Source organism: Talpa europaea, assembly GCF_964194135.1.
Source record: "Talpa europaea genome assembly, chromosome: 9".
Taxonomy (NCBI): Eukaryota; Metazoa; Chordata; class Mammalia; order Eulipotyphla; family Talpidae; genus Talpa; species Talpa europaea.
The window spans coordinates 33,766,576-33,792,285 of record NC_140076.1 but is presented as its reverse complement, the minus strand read 5'-3'; the positions used below and the strand labels follow the sequence as shown (position 1 = coordinate 33,792,285).

The following is a 25,710-nucleotide window of genomic DNA, read 5'->3' as shown; positions in this document are numbered from 1 at the left end:
ATGAGAAACACTGATCTCTGTTTGAGCTCAGAAGGAACTGAGGTGATTTTAGCTACATCAAGTGATGAGAAACATCCACCTGAAAATATAATTGATGGGTAAGAGCTATTATTCTTTCTTTCTTTAAGTCTTAATATTAGGTCACTAAGACCCTTGAGTATGAGAGACTAGAAGTTTTACAACTAGCACTATGAAACATAGTTTAATAAAAGTTTGTTGAACTAGATTACTTGACAGAATACACCTTTGGTACCATTTCTGTAGCTAATTCAGTGTACATCTAGATTTTTGATCCTTTTCTTTGTAATTCTTAAATTGACCTATTGTATAATTTTTTTTAAAGCAGTTTAACAAAACACACTTCGATTAACCTCATTTTGTGGAAGTGTACTTTATAATATCTGGTTATGGTTGTATTCCAAATTTAATTGTAACTTCCTATCAACTGCCTATTTCCTTACTATCCTAAGTAAGATAACTTTGCCGATCTTTGCTTCACTTCCTTCTATCTACCTGCATTGCTTGGTTCTCAGCTTATTGATGTCATTCCAATATTTACTCTTCAATATGCTACAGCTTTTTTCTGGGTACAGGTAAATATCATTCTCAAGCTTTTAAATTCCAAGAAAAAGTATTTAATGTGAGAACACCTTTTTTAATAGTTCTGGTTGTGTTATCATTCTCTTTAGTCTTCTTTCTTGGTATCTGTACAATGCCAAGAGTTTGACTTATAGAACTATATAATTTTAGAGGTGGAAAGATTTTTTAGTTCATCTTATTGCAACCTTTCATTTTAGACTTGTGATTAGAAAAGTCTAAAAAGGTCAAGTATTAGTTTTAACTACTGAAGGCAGAGCCAATTGTTATACAGATCTTGTGGTTCTTTGTGTTCTACTATAACCATCTCCACAATCAATTTTAGAATATTGAATCACCCCCAACAGAAATCTTGTACTCTTTCAAGTCACCCCTATATTCCCCCTTCCCCACCAGCCTCTCTAAACAGTAATGTAAGCACCAATATCCAGAAACAAACAAAACTTTCTCTCAATATAGATTTGTTTATTGGGACTTTTCACATAAATGGAATCATACATATGTGATATTTTCATCTTGTTTCTTTAACTTACATGTTTTCAAGAGTCATCCATGTTGTAGCCAATAGCAGTGTTTCATTACTTTTATTGCCATTATTATTCCATTGTATGGATGTAGCACATTTTATTTATAATTATTCAGATGGATGTCTTGATTGTTTCTACTTTTTTGGCTGAATTACTCCCTATTTATTAAAACAAATCAACTTATAGACTCAGGAAACCCAGTCACTGCCAAGCAGGATAAATACAAAAAGACCATATCACAGTAAATTGTTGAAAAATAAAAAAATTTAAACAGCAGAGCAAAGAGATACATTATATACAGGCAAATAGTAGTACCAGTGACAGCTGACTTTACTTCACAAATAGTAGAAACCAAGTGACAGTGGAATAATATCTATTAAATGCCAGGGAGAGGAGAAACAAACAAAAAAACTATCGAACCAGAATCTGTGTCTAGCTAAAATATCCTTCAAATATAAAAGTAGAATAAAGATATTTTATTCATCACAACTAGACCTGGGTTATAGGAGATACTCAAGAAAGTTCTGTAGATTGAAGTAATATAATAGGAGATGGAAATTCAACCTACAGGAAGAAAGTAAATGCATTGGAAATGTTAAACATTTGGCTAAATATAGAATTTTCTTTTAATGCTTTTAAAAGACAACTGAGTACTTAATGGGGGAAAACATGTACTGTGTGATTTATTACATATGTAAATGTAAAATAAACAATGGCAAAAAAGTGGAGTTCAGTATAAATTGACTATCATGAAGGTCTTATAACCTTGAGAGCACCCACTGGCAGGGAAAGATAGCTAAAAAATCAAGAGTAATTAAATGGAATTTTAATTTTTAAAAATTTATTCAAAAGTAGAAGATAGGAAAGGAGAAATAGATAAAGAAGAAATAGAAAAGAGAGGCAAATAGAAAATGAGTAGCAAATTAGTAGACTAAAACCAAGCCATGCTAACAATTGTATTTAATGCCAGAGTGGCATGCTGGGAAAAAATGAAAGACTGAAGTAGATGCTGTCTATAAGAGATGCATTTTAAATATAAAAGGATAAAAAAATACACCTTATAAACCGTAAGAATAAGAAAGTGGCTATGACTATATTCATATCAGACAAAGTAAAATATAGATAAGCAGTATTACTGGAAATAAAAGGGATAATTTATAATGCCAGAACATCAATTCATTAGAAAACAATAACAATCCTAAATTTATGTGGACTTCATAATAGAGCTTCAAAATATGTGAAGCAAAAAACTAACATATAAAAGAGACAAATGCACAATCATAGGTGGAATTTTTAAGTTTTCTTTCAGTAATGACAGAACAGCTAGACAAAAAAGTCATAAAAGCTATAGATGGTATCAGCTACCGTGCATGTAGGCTACTTGATATATAGCCACTGTCGTATATGTAGTCTATTATTGACTGAAACATTATTAAGTGACGAATGACAGTAAGTAAATTTAACATGATCAGTTTCCAAAAAAAAAAAAAAAATCAATGGTATTGCTAGCAGGAAACAATTAAAAAGTGAATTTATTTATCTTTTTTTAACGATTTTTCTTCTTTCTTTATGCATACAAGGACTGGGATCTAGGCCAGAGGTGCAGGAGCGTGAGAGTATTCACTAGAGATAGAGTGGGGAGCAGAACAGGCAGATTGACTGAAATACCTTGCTGAGGGGAGCAGCAGTCAAAACAGGAGAGGTCTGCTGCACCAGGTGGGTTAGCTCCATCCTGGCTAGGGATGGAACTTGTGCTGCAGCAGCTGCTGAAAGATTCATAGTGAGACTCAACTCCTTGTGCCACCAGAAGGCCCAGAAAGTGAATTTATTTAAAATTCTGTTTATAATAGTATCCAGCATAGCATCCCTTTTTATTTAAGAAGATATGCAAGACCTTTATACTGAAAACTATAAAATGTTGCTGAGAGAAATTAAAGGACTAAATAAATTAAAAAATACAGGGGACCTCCCTGGTGGCACAGGGAGTTAAGTTGTGGCACAATGAAGCTATCCACAGCCATTGCAGCACGACTTAGATCCCTGGCCAGAGAGCTAACCCACATGGCACAGCAGACCTCTCCTGTTTTGCCCGCTGCTTCTCTCAGCAGTATATTTCAGTCAGTCTCCCTGTTCGCTTTCCCATTCTCTCTCTGGTGAATCCTCTCACTCCCACCCTCTCTCCGTACCTCTGTCCTGTGCCTCAGTTCTTGTATGCATAAATAAATAAAATAAATCTTTAACAACAACAAAAAACCCCACTGCATTCATAATTGGAAAACTCAATATTGTTAAAATGGCAATTTCTCCCTAAAATGACCATAGATTCAGTGTAATCTCAATCAAATCTCTACTTTTATATAGAAATTAACAAGTAGATTCTGAATGTATATGAAAATGCAAAGACTTAATCTAGTTAAAAAAATAATCTTGAAAAAGAAGTTGGAGCACTTACTACATTATCTGACTTCAAGATTTAAAATAAATATATAGTAATCAAAACAGTCTGGTATTTTTAAAAAGGTAGATCTACATAGATCAATAGAACATAGTAGAGTGCCCTCACATATATTAGGTCAATTAATTTTCCACAAAAAGCTAAGGATACAGAAACAGATCAATGGAATAAAATGGAGAGGGCAGAAACAGATCTACTGAAATACAGTCCATGAATTTTAGGAAAAAAAAAAATGCCAAGGCAACTCTTTTAACATTTGGTGCTGGAACAACTGAAAAAGCATATGGATAAAAATAAATCTTGACTCCTACTTCATAATGAACCCCAAAAGTTAATTTGGATTCCTCAGGATGGACCAAGAGCTCAGTTCAGAACTAAAATATTTATTTATTTATTTATTTTGGAGAACAGAAAAGGTGGGTTTATTGAAACACATTGCTAAGAGAAGCAGCGGTCAAGTTAGGAGAGGTCTGCTGTGACAGAACTAAAATATTTGTACTTCTGAAGAAAACATTATAAAATACATTTGTGGCCATGGGATGAACAAGGATTTCTTAGGGAGGACACAAACATTACTAAGTATAAATGAAACAAGTCATATGAGTCAACTATACCAGTAACAAAACTTCTACATATTGGAAAACACAATAAAGAAAATGGAAAGGCAGGGCCTCCCTGGTGGTGCAGGGGTTAAAGTCTCAGGGCTATCAAGCTATCACCAGCCACTGTGGCATGAATTCGATTCAGGCTAAGGGAGCTAACCCACATGGCACAGCAGACCTCTCCTGTCTCCCCCGCTGTTCCTCTCATCAGTGTATTTCAGTCAGTCTGCCTGTTCTGTTCCCCATTCTGTCCCTGGTGAATCCTCTCACTCCCCTGCATCTCTGACCTGTACCCCAGCTCTTGTACGCATAAATAAATAAATCTTTTTAAAAAATGTATATCTGGTAGTAGTAATGAAGAAATTAGAGAGGAGAAATTGGAGACAGAATGGACAGAAAGGGGTTACAAGAATTCAGTGACTGTTTATTTTTTAAAAAATACTTATTCACTAGAATGTTATGATTAAGCATTTTTATTGGGCTATATCTTTCTCTTTTTCTTTAAAATTAACAATAGGAATCCAGAAACATTTTGGACCACCACAGGAATGTTCCCCCAGGAGTTCATTATTTATTTTCACAAACATGTAAGGATTGAAAGACTTGTAATCCAAAGTTACTTTGGTAAGAAGAGGGCATGTATGTAAACTTTTGGCAAAACACTAATTTTTCTTTACAGCATGGAATCCAGTTTTATTGCGGGGGTGGGAGGTTGGGTTGTATGGGTTAACTGCCTTGGGCACAATTAGATTTCTTTGAGTGCGCTTTTGAAACCCTTCCAAAGTATATAATAATTTCCTTGCAGTTTACTGTGTGAAAGTCTATGGCAAAAGGCTCCGAGAAGCCAGCTTGCCAGAAAGCTCGGTTCCTTGACATCTGTATTCCAGAATCATCTGGCCCAAGATTCTCTGTCAAATTCTTTATGGAATTCTGATAACCCTGATTATTTGCATTGGATGGTTTTGATTTTTTCTATTAATGATGATGTTTTCTCAGGGATTTAGGAGAAGAATCTCCCACTGGTACATTATTCTAATCCTGTATTATGTTACTTAAAGTATCAGACAGAATCATGGCAGGAAACAGAATGCATCCCAGTTGGTTCAAATGAAGAGACTTGGTTAATGGGACTACTTACAAAATTATAGGTGAAGGGAATAAACCTTGGTGAAAGACCCAGAAACAGGCAACTGCATGAAGCCATTACCACCCTTGGAGCAAGGGAAGGAAATTGTGTTACTGGAATAGCTGGGTGAGAGCTGGAACCTGTGGATAAGGACTTGGCTGGCAGGAGCTGTAATCAGGAAGGGACAAAACCACTGTCAAAGACATGGTGCTGAGGCAGGAAGGGAGTGGATTAAAAAACAACCTGATCTCACTTCCCCCACAGCCCTCCAGTTTCCTCTTGGTGCCTCCCATTTGCCAAATCTGACCAGGAGCCAATAGGCAAGTGAGTCCAGATGGGTTCTTCCTGGGGGCACAGAACAGAGAAAGAGTAGATTTGTGGGGGTGGGACCTGGCTTAAGGGTAATGGAGAAAAAAGTCTCTCTCTTCTGTCATTAATTGTGGAGGCCTTGAAATCAGACCTAAAATTTGAATTCCAGTTCTTGTAGTCTGTATCATTGAATACTTTCCCTAACTTCTCTAAGTTGCCTGACTTCTCTGAATCTGTTAAAGTGGGTTAATACTTTTGTTGTAAGATTGTAGTGAAGTGTAAATGAATAAATATGCCTGACTCAAGGTAAGTTCATCTTCATAAAGATTTGTGACCAGGATCACTAATAATTACAGTATTATTCCCAATTCTACTAGCTCTGAGTTGTATGCTTGCAATCATTTGTAAGTTACAGCTTCATAAGACTTCACAAGACTGCATTTGCCGTAGAAACTTAGGAAAAAACAGTGATTGTCAGAATATGGTGTTCCTGATGCCAGTGTGTTGTACAGTCCCAATCAGTCCCTCAGTCTCAAATAGGAAAAAAGTAATATAGGGACAATAACTATGTAGAATCAGATAGATAATTAACACTTTATTTTACTTATTTATAATGTCAGTGCGGACCTTGAGGATTGAAAAGAGCACATCTAAAGAGCCTGTTGATTTTGAGCAGTGGATTGAAAGAGGTATGTGCTTGTTTTTACCGGTGCTATTTTAAGTGTGAGAGAAGAGAGTTGTCCTTTGACTCTATATTTCTAATCAGGCTGCATTTGGGTGAAAAACAATGACCTGAATGATTCTTGTGACATATTTGGAGCCTAGAAAAATCCAAATTTGAATACAGTCTGCTTCTTTACTTAGTGATTATGTAATTTTTAAAATGTTACTTAATTTTTCTGAGTTTCAGAATCCTTACCTGAAAAAATGGAGAGAGTACCTGACATTTAAGGTTTCTGTGAGCGAAGTATTTGGCACATTGTAGACAGACAGTAAATCTTAGTTTTTCACTTTCTTTCCTTCCTTCCCAATTAATGGTAGTGTTTAAATATGTCATCAGCAAAATTGGCAGCCTCTAGTTAAACATAGCATGTTGCCTTTATGTGTCTCTTTTCCTTCCCATCATGAAAGTAATAGTAAAGGAATGAAAAAGGTGTATACCTACCAAGGACCAAAAACAAAAATAATAAATAAAAACAAATAAGAAACCAAGGGTCTAAAGCAGATAAATATGAGAGATCACTAATATTATGGAAGAGAGAAAGCATATGGAAGACTAGTAAATGCTATAAAGAAATGGAATAGGTACAACCTAAATGCCTGTCAAGGAGAATTTTACTGAGAAGCAAGCCAGTTTACTCAATAGAGCCCCAGGAATTCCTAGAACTTGAGGGCAAAAGGTAGCATAGAAAGTGTGAGTAAAACATGAGCCAGAAAACAAGAGTAATTAGTTGAATATTTATATACAGAGTGGTTGAACTCTAGGTACCTTCTCCTGAGGTCCACAAAGCTAGGTGACTGTTCTCCCAGAAACCACCCCTAAGAGACAACTAACAACACTGAATATGAGATTCAGTATTCAGTCTCACTGAATATGAGACTCAGAGACCAGGTATAGTAGAGAGAGTAAGTGAAACATGGAACTGAAAACAAGGCATCTAAGTGCAATCTTTATATTGAATGATGTCAACTCCAGCTTTCTTTCTGTGCTGTGTTCTCATGGCAATGACCAAGAACATAATGCCAGCCAGGAGACTGGAGGCTACATCTTCGAAGAAAAACAACCTATGAGTTCAACAAAGGCTAGCTCATTCCTGATCACCCCATCAAAGTTTGCTAGTCAATGAGCTTGGCTCATGCATGCAGTTCTCAAAAAATGTATTCATAAGTAACAAAGGACAGCCAAAGATCACCAGACATTTGATGAAGACCTTCAACCTGAATATTATCAAGCCTTTAGCTCTGACTTCCAATCTATATAGGAAATATAGAGGACTAATTATCTTGAAACAAGTAATTTAATTTCTGAATAATGACAGCCATTATTATATAAATTAAACATTTCATCTTTCCAAAATAATGATGTGATTAACTTATAATGGAATAACTTAATCTCTCCTAAAATTATATAAAGGTTTTCTACTATTGGATACCAGAAAAGATCAATTCATGGGCAGCACAATACATTTACAACACCATTGTGAAAATTCACTGTGAGAAACTGAGCTCTAGTTACTCTCTCTGGGCTTGAGATGGTCCCTTTCAGGCCTTCAATTACTGTTAGTAGCTTGATCCTTAGAAGGATTACATTTTATCAGTTTCTTACTTAAATTCCATTACCATAATTTACATTTGTATTTCCTATTGTTTATATTTACTAGAGATATTTTATAACTCATTATTTGTCTTTCATACATTTTATATCAAATATCTCTATTTTTTCTTGAATTCTAATCCCCACTGAAAATTCTTTCAATTTGGTTCTTAACCATGGTTTACCAGATATCATGTTTTGCTGAACATAAATAGGTAACTATCCTCGTGTATTTTAAGCCTTAACTTTTTTCTGTTAAATTTGTGTTTTAGATCTAGTACACACAGATGGGCAGCTTCAAAATGAAGAAATTTTAGTAAGTAAATATACTTTGTAGAGATAAACATTATCTTTAGTCAGCATAATGTATTTAAATTTTGAACCTATGTAAATTTTGAACCTTAGTAAATCCTGTCACAATATATAGGTTATGTGCATAATAGAGATTATTCTCAATAATATTATAATCTAAATGTAGTATTCATAAATTAGGCTCTTATCTATCATAGAATGACAACAAGGATAAAACAATTCACTTATTTGCTTTTTATTCTGTTCATTTATTTTGAAGGGTTTGTTTTCTTTCGTTTGATTCTGTGAGCCTTCTAGAATAGGAATCTAAAAAGGTTGAGATGCCAAAATTGGGTGTTCATTTAAGCATTAAAGGACAAGTGAGATTCAGATACGGGGAACTGGAGCATAGGATCAGCAACAAATAAATCAAAGAGATGAGGCAGAAAGAGAATCAGTATTTTTCGACAACATTCCATTGGGCTTTGATTGTCAAGTGGAATGAATGCCTGTGGATGAGGAAGCTGCTGCCTCATCAGCGATTTCTCTGTTCTGCTAGTTAACAGGCCGCTAGGCCCTAGTGTTAGACAAACAAAAGAGTAAAACAACTGAAACCATGTATTTTTTCGTTGTAGTGTTTGTTATTTTAACATTTTTTCTAAATGATGGTTCAAGTAGTAGTTTGTCCATTGTTTCCTTCTTCACAACTTGCTGGGAGCTGCTATGAAATCAGTATTTCAGAGGATTCTATAGGAAGTTAATTCTCTTCTCTACCACCCAAACTTGCCAGTGGCTGGGAGGCTATTTAGACCAGGAAAGTTATTAATTAGACTGAGTTCTATCTTCCTGTTTTCTCCCATCTTTACTTGTGGGTTATGATTAGTAAGCCTATGCTGAATATTTTTTTTTAGAACTCACTGATCATGATAGAACATTTGGAAAACATAAGGGGGAATGGAAGACTGAGAATTACCCATATTATTATTCTGACAACAGCTCTAACTGTACTTATTTTCTTCTAGGTGTCAATCATTTGCAACACATAGTTATAATAGTAATGTAGAAACAACTTTTATCTTTTTCAGCTTACTATTATATCACAAGCTTCACAATTATGTTTTTTAAATTAAATAAATGAAAATAGGCAAATGTTAACTAATTTCCTTTTTCTTTCCTCTGCCATTATAAGTGATACTACAAAGGAGATCTTTTGCAAGTGCCCCCTACTACAATCTTCACCTTTTTAATTATTTCCTAAACTTAATTTTGAAGAATGGAATTATTGGGTTTATAAGTATAGACATATGTATAACTTTTGAGACATATGTATATCTTTTGAGATATATTGACAAATTGCACTTCAGACAAATTATATAAATATAAAAGTATAGTAATGTTTCAGGATAATATATTCTGAGGTATCATTCATCAAAGGAAATCTCTTTTCATGAAAAATACTTTAGAAAAACTTTTAAAAAATTGACCAGGAATGTAATTTACAATTTTAGCTTCTCCTGCTAGTTTTTATCAAACCAAGGGTGATATTTGGCTGATATACACCAGGATAGCTGTACTGTTATATCTCGCTGCCTTCTCTTCTGAGTATTGTTTTATATATTGTTATATATTTAGAATATTACTCTTGCAGCAGATCCTTTCTTTTGCCAACTACTTGTTGCTAAAAGCATCCATATTAATTTTTCCCCTACAGGTACGTGATGGTCATGCCACTTATTTGAGGTTCATTATTATGTCAGCCTTTGATCATTTTGCATCTGTGCATAGTGTTTCTGCAGAGGGAGTGGCTGTCTCAGGTCTTTCTTAATAACTATAAAAAAAATTATTGCATGATTTTTTAACAATATATTTAAACATGAAGTTGTCACTGGTATACTTTATTAAAGGGATTTGTATCAATCTGCTTAAGTCTTTATTTTCTCATCAACATTTTGAGAAAAGGAGTTTTGTTATATCTGTCAGTAATTTTGACCACCATGGAAGGTACAAGAAAGCTCTCCCTTCAATATGTAGCTTAATCAAGTGACTGACTACACATGAACACTTAATAGGTAATATGTTGTGTCCCCACAGCATCTAACATGGTGCCCTTCAAGTCCAGTGCATTAATTTTTTTTGCAGTTATAATTAGCATTTTATTTTATATTTTTTATATATATATTTTTTAATAATAAATTTTATTTTTATATTCCCCCATACAACTGCACATGCCCCATTCTGACCCCAATCCCTCCCCTCCCGGCCCCCACCCCCCAATAAGTGTCTCTGGTTCATAGTTTTTTGTTGATTTTGATTTTCACTTTCTTATAGTTATTCATTTTCCTGATCCTTTATTTAAGTTTTCTAGATTCCTGCTATGAGTGAGACCATCCGGTATTTTTCTTTTTCTTTTTGGCTTATTTCGCTGAGCATGATCCCTTCCAGCGCCATCCATGTTGCTGCAAATTGCACGTGTTTATCTTTTTTGAATGCTGAGTAATATTCCATGGTATATATGTACCACATCTTCTTGATCCAGTCATCTATTTTTGGGCATTTGGGTTGTTTCCAAAGCTTAGCTATTGTGAACAGTGCTGCTATAAACATAGGGGTGCAGGTGTTCTTTGGAATTGATGTTTCTGTGTCCTTTGGGTAAATACCTAGGAGTGGAATGGCTGGATCATATGGAAGCTCTATGTTTAGTAGGTCCAGAAATCTCCACACAGCTCTTCATAGTGGTTGGACCAGTTTGCATTCCCACCAACAGCAGTGCATTAATTTTTTAAGTTACTTATTGATCAATGCAAAGGGCTAAGTGAGCAATGGAAGTAGTAAGCAGTGTATGAATCGGTCAGATCACATTGGGCTATCATAAAAGAAAGAACTGGCTGACACAAATTAGAATAGAAAATGTACATGGGCCTTCCTGGTGGTGTAGGCGGTTGGGTGCAGCGCTGTGGGGCTGTCCGCGGCCTCTGCAGTGCCAGTTCGCACCCCGCCAGCCTTGGAGCAACCCACGTGGCGAGCGGGCATCTCCTGTCTCGCCCGCTGCTCGCCTCAGCAGTGTATTTCGTGAGTCTGCATGTTCTGTTCCCCACTCTGTCTCTGGTGAATCCTCTCACTCTCCCGCGCGTCTGGCCTGTGCCCCGGTTCTTGTATAGATAAAATAAAATCTTTTTAAAAAAAAGAAAGAAAGAAAATGTACAGATCACACTGAAGCCATCTCAAATAGTCTGATATATTTTAATCATTCTGTTAACTTGTGGCTTCTTAAAACATTTTCTTTCAAATCAAGTCACAGCTGTGTGTACTTTAGGCTGTGGCCATCATAAACAAATATGAAAAGAAGCAAAGTTAAAACAGATGAATACCAATGGTTATCCATTAGTTTCCTTTAATCTAACAGAAATCACCATTAGGAGACTTGCAAAGAAATCAGAGAAACAATTCCGGGTATGAGCTTCTGCATAACTGAATGACAGCTTTGTAGTGCTTGTTGTCCAGTTTGGTCAAGGTTATAATGTTTTGGGAAAGCCAGTCTCCTCCTCCCTCCTCACCCCCCAGGAGATTGGATAAGTAAAGATGTTGAAGGAGTCTAAGTACAGAGAGTCAGATTTCTATAAAGTATATTCAAGGACAGTAAAGTGAGTTCCTTCCTCTTCTGTGGTAGGAATTGGAGATAAGTTCTTGGAAATTCACCCCTCATCACCACCACCACTGACTGGTTTCAGTCTTTTGGCAAGAAAAGAATCACCATCTTCACTGTCTTCTCCCATTCTTATTCCTTTTGCTTCCAATTCTTCATCTTTATCTAAACAATGTTGTTCTCCCCATGCTTGGCTCTAAAAAGCAATTTAGTATCTTAAATTTTTAATTCATAATTGACAAATTTGGTAAAATGAATTTACCTAATATGCAGAATGCGGTATCTAGCCGCTCGGTATCAGAGTATACACCGAGGACTATTCTCACACTCTGAGGCATCGGGTATTGAGTGGTCTCTGCATTTGGGCCTGTGTACATTCTTTTTTCGAATTGTCCATTCTTTAACACTCAGCTTATTTGCTGCTTCATTTTCTCATAACAATTGTTCCTGAGTGATTGCTGTGACCAGCATTCCCTAGCTGAGCATTGTATACTTAAATTGGAAAAATCTGAGCTTGTGATTCAGCTAGTGACACAAGTCAAGAGAGTAAGGCTGAGCTTTGAGAGACTGTCTGTCAGTCACCTTGAATTGGGACATCTGTCCAGATTAATTGTGAAGCTTTTCCAGAATAGCACGAATTTCCTCTGGACGATAGTTCCAAGGCCCAGGTTCACCCTGCAAGAGAAATGAATCAGGCGTTTCCAATTTGCCAGAGATCTGGACTAGTGATATCTGTGAATATACCTGGGTGTTGTGAATATAGCTTTGTGAGTGACAGATGCAACCATAAGGTGGGTGAGATCACCCAGGGAAAGGGTATGGAGTGGGTCAGAGAAGTAGGAAAACCAGAGGGGGTAAAGTGAAAGAGTTTCTAAAGGAGAAAGGGATCTGTACAAATAAGTTTTTCTTTCCTAATCAGACCTTCACACTGGCCTTATTTTCTCCATCCCTTACAGCAGTTCTACCCCTTCTACGAAGCACTTGTGCCTTTCAATCCCAGTGCCTTAGTTCACTGCTCCTCAACTCCTCCCAACTATCCCCAGTCCTTGCTTCCTCAAGTTCATGCCTCACCCAATAGCCAGAGATCTTTCTATAGATCTGAGACGGCTTCTCCCCAGCTCAAAATTCTTTAATCCCACGGTCTGCCGATGAAGGCCAACTTCCTTGATCCAGAATGAGACCCCTATAACCTAAATGCCCTGATTCTCCATTCATACCCTAAAATACCCTAAAATGCCCTAAAATGCCTCAGTGCCTCCACCTACCCTCTTCCCAACATTTGCAATGGCTTTCATTCCTTTTGTTCATGTGATTGACTCATCCTGTTGGGCCCAAGCTACCATCACCTCCTCTGAAAAATCTTTCCTTCCCCAGGAGTTGAAAAACTTACAGTCTGAGAGCCAAATCTCTCCTGATGCCTCCCTTGATTTTGTTTACCTTTTGTCCCTGAACTGAATCATTGCAAGAGAGATTATTGGCCACAAAGTTGAAGATATTTACTATCTGGCCCAGGAAAGGTTTGCTGATCTCAACTCTGGCATCCCACAGTACTTGGGACCCTGTTGGGATCTTCTTATATCCCATCTATGTCAGACTTGACATAGATGGGGTTCATCTTGTGTTGTGTTGGGTCATTGGTTTTGTGTGTCCAATACACAGGCCTAACCCAGGGTCAGGACTCAGCCAGCTTGCCACAATTACGCCATCTTATGACCATGTCTTAGCAGAGGGGAAAGGAAAAAGGTCCTGAATTCTTGTTGTGGCTCTTGGCACCATGGGGATTCATCTGCAAATTTTTGCATGTTTCATTTGTGTGAGTAGGGCTGGTTTAACTTGTGGACAGAGGAGCATCCACATGGTCAGGCTTCCTGGCTCACCAAGGCTGGAATGCCTTTAGCAGCTATATAGTTTATGCCCTTGCACCAAGGGATCAGATGCTACATGACTTTGCTTCCCCACCCTAGCGAGGCTGGAAGCCTAACAGGGACACAATCACCAGAAAGGAAGCCAGGAATCAATTCCTGCTTCAGTTTTTCTAGTTCCTGACTGCAATGTTTGTTCTCTTCCAGCTACCTACATCCCCCTCCAGGCTCAAGCCCACCTCTGAAATTAGCTGCTTCAGATCTTCCCACTCCTGTCCCATCCCATCCAAAAGATTTAGAATGGAACTCAGAGCCTTGTGCAGTGTAGTCTTGGGCAAGTCAATTCCACGCTTGGCGCATTGTATATGAAATGAAAACATTATTCTCTCAGCTTCAAACCAAACCAGAAGGAGGCAGTGGCAGACCAGATACAAGGGGCTCTCAAGTGCATTGTTTCGTCCCCTATGAGAAGGGGACCAACATCCCCATTTTGCAGAAGAGGAAACTGAAACTCTATGAGAAGAAAGAACTTGCCTGTGGTCACATAATTAGTAAGTGGGTAGACAGTGATTTGAATCCAGATCTCCCTAATCTAAGCCCTTTGCCCTTGCCTTCCCTGGCCTTCTACCCCGGTCACCACCTTGTAAATGATCCTGCCTTCCTGGAGTATATAGAGTCTCTTGGGCAGTGCTGCATAGAGCTGGCTGCTCTGGTTCTTCATTGTGTCCACCACCACAGGGCACTGGGGGTTCCTGTCCAGCAGCAGGCGGGCTGCCTGCAGGCGATCCTGGAGGTTCCGGTGCTTCCGGATATTCACGTTATTCTTAAAAGCCCAGCCATCTATAAGAGAAAAGCCAAGCAGTGGGCCCTGTAGTCACAGCAGACACTTCCTGCAGACTAAATATGCCCCATTCTTAACTGAATGTCCCAGATAGAGGAACCCTTGGCCCAGTTTCCTATTATGGGTGAATGCACAAGATTACAAAGGGAGTTAGTGATTGATCCAGAACTGACAACCCGGGTTACTGACTCCCAGACCTGGGCTATTAGAAAGACCACTCTAATAGACCAGTCTTCTTGAGATTTAATGTGCACATAAATCATACAGGGACCTCATTAAAGGAAGATTATGATTAGGTCTGCCTAGGGTGCTGCTGAGAGAATAGCTCCCAGGATACCAAGGCTGCTTAGAGAGGCAAGGGTCAAGAGCAATAGTTGTAATTGTGTGCTACCCAGACCATCAATGTCAGCCTCACTACAAGTTTGTTAGTAATAAAAATTCCTAAGCCCTTTCCTAGACCTACCAGGAATGGAGCCTAGCTATCTGTTTTAAGAGACTTCTAGATGATTCTAAAACATGCCAAAGTTTGAAAACTACTGATCTAGAGCCTAATTATTCTACTAATTAGCCTTCTAATTATTCCTCACCATAGTGTTCTTTCCAAACTGCAAATCTAATAACACTCTCCTGCATAAAATTTTCCCTTCCTCCTATTGCCCTCAAGATAAATTCCAAATCCCTCAATGTGCCCCATGAGATCCTCAGTGATCTGACCCTTGCCCATCTCTCCAGCCTTCACCAGTCAAGTGGGTGAAATACTTGGGATTTCTTGACTCACCCTATATCCATCTTTCAATTTCCGCCTTTTTATTACAGTTGCTGCCTCCACCTGCAGCACTAGTAGAGCTGGGGCTTCTCTGTCCTAGGTTTGGTTAATAGCCTCTGCTACTTTTTTTATTTTCACCTGCTTACTGCCTAAAGGTAGAAATCATTAGCTAAACAAACAACCACAAACTGCCACTGGTCTTGCTCTTCTACTTGCCTCATTTTGGGAAAGCCTAGAACCCAGCATGTGGTCACAGTTTCCTTCAACAGCCTCATAGTCCATGTTTTCAATAACAGCTGCCTCCGAGGGTAACAGAAGCTGCTTCTATCAGCAGATTCTCAATGCATCAAGCTCCTTTACTTAATACTCTTCCCCCAAGAAAAACCAGCTCTCAGAAAAATTCACATCAAGGTCCAAGGCCCTGGACACATGTATTTATTACCTGCCCTTAAGACACCAAGACTCAGAGGACAGTAACACCAACTACATTTGTATTATTTTGGGGCAGCCTCCTCCGCCCATTCATTAGTGCATGGGAGCTTCACAGCAGCTTCCTCTGGGAGGACAAGCAGGGATTGTCGTCCCCACCCTGCAGCTGACAACATGGAGATGCAGAAAGGACAGTGACTGGCCTCAGCAACTTTAGTTGTGAGTTTCTTAGCAACAGGAACTGGGTATATCTTTTGTCTCTATATTTTAGGCCCAGCATAAGTCTGGGACATAGAAAGTACACGTTAAGTATCACTGAATGACTCTATAGGTGTTGCCACTCCATTTTGGTGGCTCAGGAAAGCCACAGAAGATAAGTTGCCCGAGGCCACAGAGCCAGCATATGACAAAGGGAGGAGCCATACTCAGGTCTGAAACTCCAAAGTCTTTGCTCTTCCCACTGCTTCAGACCTCCCTGTAATTCACCTGAACAAACATGTGGTGTGTGGGGAAAAGGAAGCCAACTGATTTGGGCCACAGACCCCAGACCTCCTAATATCAGAGAATGCTGGCTCTAAGCACTTTAATTCTGGGATTCATGCTGCTCTCTTCTGTGTGAACAAAAAGAAACGAGTACCCTGGGGAAGGAGCTGGGGAGGAAGAAGAAATACCCAAAGTAGAAGTGGCATGGCACAGAGACAACCACCAGCCAGATGTCAGAAAGGGGACAAGGAGCCTTCCTCAGTGGCTTCCTCAGTCCTAGTTCTTCTGGACTAAGATGGATTCTGGAGAAATAGGTCAGGACCAGAAACAATTTCTGTGACAATCTGACCCTACATGTTGCAGTTTGCAATTTGTTCTTTTAGTGCCTGGACCAGCAGCCTCAAACTCATGGAGGGATCTGGTTAAAAATCCAAATCTCAGGCCCCTGACTGCCCTGTTGAGCCAGAATTTGCATCTTAAAGGACTGGGTGACGAACACACATTCAATTTCTGTTTGAGCAGCGCTACTCCAGGACATTTCACTTAGCTTTGGCTGCCTGTCAGCAGTCAGATATGCTACATGGAGACATCATTTCTTCTCAGCCACCGAACCCACAGAAGTCTGTGCTTAAGTTCTCTTCTTTAACTGACAGCAGCTGCTCTCCAAAATGGGGTATTTGACAGAGATATACTACATTGTGCTTGCATTCGCTCTCCTGTTACCTATGCTATTTGGTTTCAATTTTATTGTGGGAATGTTCTGATATACATAGAAGTAGAGAGAAGAGTTAAATGAAACTTGATGTACCTATTACCCTATGCTAATATTTTTAATTGCCCTAAAGTCTTAACGAGGACAGAAGTTGCCCGTTATATAAGCTCAGTATTAAGTTGAAAGCTGTTCTCGCACCTGGATACATATAAATCAAGACAAAATTGGTCTGGGGTGGGGCCCAGAAACCTGCATTTCAACAAGTAACCCAGGTGGCATCCTGGGACCACACTGGGGAAATCATTACTGGGCCAACTTTACTGACAATGAATTAGTTGCCATCTCTCCACTTACATGAATAAGCCAGGAAGGCTAATTATGGCCTAAACACTCATTCACCCAACTTTTACTGAACTCTGACTCTGTGACATGAACAAGGGTTGAGTGACAGATGAATCAGTATCTTTTCATCTTGTGGGGAGACAGGTAAGTAAATCACACCCATTTCACGAGGTCACATGAGACTTCTTGCCTTCTTCACTCTAGGTTTGAGAATTAAGCTAAACTCATGGGTTTGATCCCCATGAAAATCATGGAGATGCGATGTATGTGACTGTTTTCTACAGTACAGTACAAGGGGCTTAGACCAGCTGTTAAAGTTTCAGGGAAGGGCATGTCCATTGTAAGGGAGGACTTTCTCACAAGCAGCTGGCCAGCAAAGGAACAATATTTCCAGGGAAGTAATGAAGATGGGTGACCACTTGTAGGGCTATAGACAGGATCCTTACTATAGGTGAAAACTAACCTACAGTAGGAGTTCTCAAAGTCTAGTCCCCAGACCAACAGACTGGGAACCACTGACTGAGATGAACCAGTGTCCCTTTCACCTTGGAGAGTCTTGAGATAGATTTCACAAATAGCTACCCAGCGGTCACTTTACCGTGAACTTTTAGGTCTAAATTAGCTCCTATTAGCTTCTATTTGCACCTCTCCCTTGATTCCCCTATTTATCCAATCAAAACGTTAGGTGTTCTCCCAGCTAGACCCACTCACTCCAGTTTTTCTGCTTTATGTTGCTGGATCAAAAGTAGAGACCATGGCATTAGGTAGTGGTGGATAAACCTAGCAAGAACTGGGAGGTGGGAGACGCTTGAATGGCAACTGTTACCCACCCTCCAACTCTTCCTCCCCACCCTTAAGATGGATCTTATGGGTAGGGGAGAGAGAAAAAGAGGACCAGAAAAGGGAGAGACAGGGAACATTCTATACCTGATGCATGTGCTTCTTCAATGTAAATGATTAGAAAATCTGCTACAGAACTAAAATCTTCAACAAGATTCTTGAATTGGTCAAATTTGAAAAGAAATGAGGGTCAGGTGCAACTTCCAAAATTCAGCACCAATGGCCTGTTGCCTGAAACAGAAAAGGAACCACCATAAATCAGTAATCTACATGTAGCATTTCTTTTGTAAGCCCCACCTTCACTCTTGCATTTGATTCCATTACCTTCATTTCTTCTCTCAGCTCCAGGGCATAGTGTGGTGCAGAAGCCTGGACCTATAGCTTAGCAGAGGTAGGAACTTCTGTTTTTTAATTGGAAAACAACCTCAACACTACTGATTAGGACCCTGGAAGAGATTTAGAGTGTGCTTGGGGGCAAAGATTGGTATTGTGGACAAAGTTTGAAACAGGTTCCCTGCTTTCCTGACAGCAGAGAGAGATGAGCTGCAAAAGGGGGTGGCCATGCTGAGGACTGGCACCCCGCCCATGTCCACAGGTCATGGTGTAGAGAACACCATTTCAGATTGTCAGGCAAGGACCAGCAAGTCAAATATATTTTTATAAATGGGAAAACAGCTCTATAGTAGGGCTGGATTCAAACCCATCATCATGACCCTCAGGCTAGTAAATTACACTCCACACCAGCTTCTCACAGCAGAGAAATCCCATTTATAGTTGCAAGATGACACTTCATAAGTACACATTGGACAGATGTTAGATTTTAAACAGGGACTGAAATAAATCCAGTTTCAGATTAACTCCCGGGTACTCAGCAAATAAATCAACCAGTCTTGCCTTCTACCACAACATGCCAGTTAATGAATGTTTCACCTGAGTGTGTGTCCGAGAAATGTATGTATGATGTGTGTGCATGTGTATGTAGAGGATTGGAGGTGGCTGACAATTTCCCTGAGCCTCTGTTGTCTGATCTAAGAACAGAAAGTTCACTAACTGAAGGTTGGAAGGCATAAGTTCCAGTTCTACTAGAATGCACTGTGTGACTCTGAGTAAGTAATTTAACTCTCTGGGAATTTATAGCTAAAGAATGAAAGAGTTGCTTTAGATTGTGTGTAAAAATGAGTTTGGCTTTATACCCAAAGCATGCAACAGAGCTTTTTATTGACCTAGTGGCATTCTAAAGCAGTTACAGGATCTCTTTCTAATGGGCAGACCTAACATAATCATGTTAATGTGCTGCTTTCTGAAAACCTTTCTAGAATGCAGCAATACCCTCAAGATAAAGTCTACCTACCCTCTTTAATAAGACATATAAGGTCCTCCAAGCTCTGCTCCTCGATGATGTCACCAGCCTCATAGTTCACCTCTTCATGGCTCCCATACCTCACCTCCCCTGCCTCTTGGACCTCTGCTGTTCCTTCCCTATGTCCTGCTTGGCTGCCTACTACTCTCTTCCTCACCCTAAGAATTCACTGTCTCTAGACAATCAGCTTACCATGCTCTTCTCCAGAAAGCCTTCCCCTCACCACCTTCTTACCCCATCCCACTTCTTCCAGCATCTTCTGGCTGCCTTTCCCACTACACCATCTCCTTCCCCAGGTTACGGGATCTTCCAGGGCAGAGGCCAGTTGTGTTGATTTCTGTATTGCCAGTACCTAATATTTCAGGGTCAATGTGTTAAATGCCAATTGTATTTCATAAACAGAGTTCTCTTTAGTCTCTCCATCTCCTTATCTCTCCATACTTGGGTCCCGGGTGCCACAACAGGAAGCAGAGACAAACAGAGCTGTCTTTATAGTGTAAACTGGCCCACTGAAAGTGAACAGTTGAGCGCTGGGTTGCGAAGCTGCCCGCGGCCTCTGCGGTGCCGGTTCGATCCCCGGCTGCTCCCAGGCCACCAGAGGAGGGTCCCACATGGCACGCAGATCTCTCCTGCCGCCCGCTGCTCCCCTCAGCAGTGTACTTCGGTCCTTCTGCCTGTTCTGCTCCCTGCTCTGGCTCTGGTGAATTCTCTCACCCTCCCGGCTTCTGACTGTACCCAGTGCTTGTATAAACAAAACAAAACAAAACAAAAAAAAAGTGAACAGTTGAAAGAAGCAAGTACATTTTGTGAACTGGCCATAATGCAACTTGGCTGTCATAGAACAGGTCAGAAGATGATTGATCATCTCAAAAGAGAAGCTGGAGTATAAATCAGAACCTTTCAACCCACCTTCCCCCCTCCTTAAGCACCCTCATTCTAAGCACCTCTCAAGCACCAGCCTCCTAACCTTTCATGAAGTCCCAAATTATTGATATTCAGCAAATTGGCCTGGTTATGTCACTGTAGTTGGCATATAGTAGATGCACACTAACAGTCATTATCCTCACTGTTGAATAAATAGATGTTATTTGTGTACTGTGGTTTAAAGAGCAAAAATCTCTTGCTTCTTCCTCTGCTACAAAAATCTTACTCATCTTTAAGGCTTAGTCCCCAAATCACCTCTTTCAAGAAATCTCCCAAGCCCTGAAAGCAAAGTTCATATCTTCATAGCCTCCCCCATCACACAGATCTGTAAGGATTTTACAACACCCGTCTTGTCTGTGGAACCACAAACTCCTTTAGTGAGGAGGAAGTCCTATGCAACTGAGTCCCTGGCATCTATCTGGGGACCTGGCACACTGGAAGGGCTCATGAATGATTGCTGGGGTGCACGGAAAAAACAAGAAGAAGCCCTGGTTATGGGTCTGACTCTGTCACTCGCTTGCTCTGTTACTGCTGCCTTTCAGTTTTCTCCATTTCACTTCTAAAATGAGAGGGTTAGATTAGGTCAACATTTCCCAAGGGTGTTCTTTGGAACCAATATGATGATAGACATTTACTCAAGTGGGGAGTGGTGTGTGTGTTTAGGAAACTCAGTGCTATGTTAAACAAAGTTTTTTCAAGTTTTGTTTGTTTTTAAGCTTCAGGGCTTCTCAGAGTCTTTTCCTTCTTCATGTGCAAAATGTATTTTCAGAAGTAGACCATAGTAGTAGGATTCCCCAAACTACTCTGACCAGGAAACCAATGTTGCAAAGTATATCTGTGGGATTTGGGTTCCAAAGAACAAATTTTGAAAAACCCTCGATTAGCTACCTGCTCAGCGACCCCCTCTACTCCATCAGCTGTGTCCAGGCCCTGGGGATTCAAAGATAAATCAGACACAGCTCTTTCCAGAGGCTCCCCATTAAACAGGAAGATCACACTTGTGTTAAGTGGTCAGATGCTGGGGAGGAAGAATCAGTTAGACAGGTGCGGACAGACAGCCATGAGTCCAGAAGGAGAGTGTGCCTGGCCACGTGGGGCCTAAAATGGCTTCAGGGAAGGAGCACATGAGAGTCAGACCCTCAGGGATGAGGGGGGTTTGAACAGCTAGCATTGGAGGGGAAGGGCCAACAACATCAGCAAAGGCAGAAAAAAAGAGAAAGCCCAAGGGACATACAAGTCCAACAGCTTGTCTGGAAGGTGTGCACATTGGGAAGTTCACAGATAGAGTTGGAAAGAAAAGGTGGAGACTGATTGGGAACGACCTTGAGTGCAGGACTGAACCTGGACTTCATCCCCAAACACAGAGGGGAGCTGCTGAAGGTGAGTAGGGCGGGGCATGGGCCAGGGGTGTGCTTATGGGAAGGTAATTCACAGACTGGGTGGAAGAAAGGAGACAGGGAGGAGGAAGTCCTGGCAGGAAGAACAGTTGTTGCCTAGAAGAGAGAGAGAGAAACCAGCAAACAAACAAACAAACAAACAAACAAGTGCTTCAACAAACATTTACTGAGCAGGAGGCCTCCCTGGTGGCGCAAGGAGTTAAGCCGCAACCTATAAAGCTATCTGCAGCCATTGAAGCATGAGTTCGATTCCCCCATGAGGGAGGAGACCCACATGGCACAGCAGACCTCTCCTGGTTCGCCCGCTGTTCCCCTCAGTGTATTTCAGTACATTTGCTTGTTCTGTACCCCACTATGTCTCTGGTGAATCCTCTCACCCCCCGGCACCTCTGGCCTATACCCCGGCTCTTGTATGCATAAATAAATAAATCTTAAAAAATATTTACCGAGCAACTCCATGAGCTAGCTACAGTGATGGGGACACCGTCGTGGGTTACAGTGATGGTCTGCTAAGGCTGGTGAGTGTGATCAACATTAATCAAATGCTCAAATATAATTACACGCCTAGAAGAGGTGTAATAAAGAAATGTTTAGGATGTAAATCGAGCATTCAAGAGAAGGTAACCTAGTCTGGGACAGTCGGTATTGGGTCATTGAAGGGTGAACAGGAGTGGAGGGGGCAGAGGGGATGAAGAGCATCCCAGGTTCTCTTGCACAACTGCGAGAGCAATACTAGAGGAAGAGAAGGCCAGTGTGTCTGGTTCGAAACTTGAGTGCTTGGGGAGATGGTAATGCCCCTCAGAAAAACAGAACCCAGACAAATTCCTGGTTTCAGGAAGCAGGAAGAGGACAAAAAGCCTAAAAAGAGTAGTCAGAGTGGTAAAATTCAGGACTTACCAACTCATCTCCCCACCACCTTCTATGACCCCTGTTCCAACCTCTCAAGCTTGTACCCGCCTCCTGACCTTGCATGAAGTCCCAAATGTTGCACGTCTGGCCTGAGAGGCAGACCACAGGGCAGTTTGGGGCTAGACCTCCTTGCTTAGTTGAGTCCTCCAGTCGCTGCCAATAGACCTTCAGGATGAACCAGAAATACTGGGTGCTGAAGAAGGTCGGGCCCCAGTTCTCATAGGAGAAGTGGGGGTTCTTGGTCATACCAGTCTTCTGGCTCCTGGCCAGGAGCTGCTGCTTGACTCTCCTGGGAAACAGTGTCAGAAGTATTTTGCCCATAGCTACATGCAGGGCCACCTGCAAGAGTACCCAGAGTCTCTTCAGCCACAGCTCGGGCCGGGGCATCCTCATCTTGACACAGCCAGAGCTGGTTCTGAGGCTGATGGACAGAGAGGCAATGGCTGGGTGACACTGGGTGGAGCTGGACAAGGGTACAGGATGAGAGCAGCCAACCCCAGGCAGGAGGAAGGTGCCAGTACAGAAAGTGTTTGCCTCCCTGTTGATAAATGGAAAATTCCAACCCAGATGCTCAAAGGTCCTTGCTAATCATGATCATTTCTGATTTTTTGCCTTAACTTTTAAGAGATTCTTGGATTGAGAGACTAGGTCTTAAATCTTCCCTCTGAGAACAATACTTTAAAAGATCACAGAGACTCTGCTCCTTGCTAAGAAAATCTCTTAGAAAGCGATTAAGTTCTAATGTTATTAATCTTTTTAAAATGTAAATTATCCTTAATTAATGAATTAGGTTTTTCCTATTCACAGCTTTTAGTTGGAGGCCCTTACCAGAGGATTTGAATCTGGAATTTTCCTAGCCCTAGATGGAGTTAGGGCCATCCCCAAGGAAATCTGGGGCTCAAGATTCCCCTTAGGGCCTCCCTGTTGGCACAAGGGGTTAAGCACAGCACTGTGAAGCTATCCACAGCCTCTGCAGCACCAGTTCCATCCTGGCCAGGGAGATAACCACATGGCACAGCAAACCTCTCCTGTCTTGCCCACTGCTCCCTTCAGCAAAGTATTTCAGTCAGTCTGCCTGTTCTGTTCCCCACTCTGTCTCTGCTGAATCCTCTCCCCCCCCCCACCTTTGGACTGTACCCCAGTTCTTGTGTACATAAATAAATCTTAAAAAAAAAAAAGATTCCCTTAGTACTGGGCTCTCCGGGGGATTATAGTAGAGAGGGAAGGGTCACAAAGCAGAAAATTATCATTTAGTGTAGATGTCCTTAAAGTAGACTTGGGGCATGGAAAAGGAGCAGAGAGGTCAAAAAGACTCCCCAGGGAAGTGATTCTATACGGAAACCAGAAAGCTGAACAGTGAACAGTAAGCCAGGCAAGTGGGGAGAGTGGTCCTGGCGGAAGAAACCCCATCTCCAAAGGCCTGGAAGTAGAGAGAGCAGGGCTGTTTGGAGAAACAGAAAGATTTCTAGTAGCACAGGGTTGGCAAGTGTTCTGGAAAATGTCTAAAATCACTTTCTTTTTTAAGCAGGGAAACTGGCAGCCAGAGAGGAGAAATGGCCTGGCTGAGGCCAGTTTTGATGTTAACTAAATCTCTGAGGTGTTCACTCACAAAGCTTTCTATTTACCTTCCCCTGAGGTATTTACATGCCTAAACATTCCCTGCATGTTGGATAGGGTTAGGGAGGAGGAAAAGTTGACCTGGAAGCTGGCTCCCACCTCCACAAAGGTATTGATCCTGGCGGCTAGCACATCAGCTTTAAAGAAGGACAGAACAGCTCCAGAAGAGGTTGCTTATAATATCTATCTGTCATTGTATGTTGCCTACTTCTTCTGTTACTGCCTTAGCATAGTATTCATAGTTATTTTTAAACCTGGTATAATAATTCTAATATTCCTGCCATATCTGACTCTGGTATAGTCTTACTATCTCTTCAAATTGGTTTTTTGTTTTGATTGTTGTTTTTTAAGATTTATTTACTTATGCATACAAAAGCTGGGGTGTAGGCTAGAGGTGTGGAAGCTGGGGGTGAGAGGATTCACCAAAGACAGAATAGGGAGCAGAACAGGCAGATCTACCGAAATGCAATGCTGAGGGGAGCAGCAGGCAAGACAAGAGAGGTCTGTTGCGCCATGTGGGTCAGCTCCCTGGTCTGGGATTGAACTCATGCTGCAGTGGCTGTGGATAGGTTCATAGTGGTGAGACTTAACCCCTTGTGCCACCAGGGAGGCCCCAAAATGTTTTTTTGTCGTTTTATATGACTTGGAATTTTTTTGTTGTTGTTCGAATACGGGAATGAGTTACTGTGTGAAAGGAACTATAGTAAATAGGTCATAAATGATGTGCTAATAAGTTTTTAGGGTTATGGAACCACTCTATAGTCCTCTGATTAGTTTCCATGTTTAGTGAGCCTGGGTCCCAGTAATATGAAATTCACAAATATTTCTCAGTTCCACACCCTGTCTCAAGAGGAACACAATGGCTAGAGGGGATTGGAGTTGGATATTTCCTTCCCCCAGGTTGGTTAGGCTCTGATAAAACTTCAGTGTGTTAGACTCTGGTAAAATAGTTTCTCTTGACGGCAGACCTTGTTAAGAACAGAATGTTCTGGCATATTCTAAAATGATTTATTTTCCCATCCCCATGCCAGAAGCACAAAGGGATTTTCCTCTGATCTTCAATGAGATCCTGGTAAAACTCTAGCACGTAAAACTCATAAAAGTGTGGGTGTATTCCCCTAAAACAGGGATCACAGCAGCCTATCAAGATACTGTTTTTTAGGACTTTTTTTTAATCTTGCATAATATATAAAACATACAAATGGAAAGGAAAACACATGCATAATTTCGTGTTTTAAAAGAATGATAGCAAGATAAAGGCACAAATTCCTTCACCCCTTCCTTGATAAGTTAGTGTTCTCCAGAAAAACAGATGCAATAGGATACACATGCAGATGCAAGTGCACGCACAAAAACACACAGAC

At 40.6% G+C, this 25,710-nt stretch overlaps 2 protein-coding genes across 3 annotated transcripts; one reads left to right on the top strand and one right to left on the bottom strand.

Moving 5' to 3' along the window:
• Nucleotides 1-10,046, top strand: IFT25 (intraflagellar transport 25; the record flags this gene model as incomplete). 2 transcript variants are annotated; one of them, XM_084243048.1, is made up of 5 exons in its annotated part: nt 1-98; nt 4,699-4,805; nt 6,237-6,305; nt 8,203-8,246; nt 9,933-10,046. In XM_084243048.1, the coding sequence occupies 5 exons, from the start codon at nt 1-3 to the stop codon at nt 10,044-10,046; spliced, it is 432 nt and encodes a 143-aa protein (XP_084099174.1). The 2 variants fall into 2 exon arrangements, with proteins under 2 accessions (XP_084099174.1, XP_084099175.1); XM_084243049.1 differs by lacking the exon at nt 6,237-6,305.
• A 2,424-nt stretch (nt 10,047-12,470) lies between these two features.
• Nucleotides 12,471-23,122, bottom strand: DIO1 (iodothyronine deiodinase 1; the record flags this gene model as incomplete). Its single annotated transcript, XM_084242313.1, has 4 exons — nt 12,471-12,539; nt 14,367-14,566; nt 18,227-18,370; nt 22,786-23,122. The coding sequence occupies 4 exons, from the start codon at nt 23,120-23,122 to the stop codon at nt 12,471-12,473; spliced, it is 750 nt and encodes a 249-aa protein (XP_084098439.1).
• Between the last annotated feature and the right edge of the window lie 2,588 nt (nt 23,123-25,710).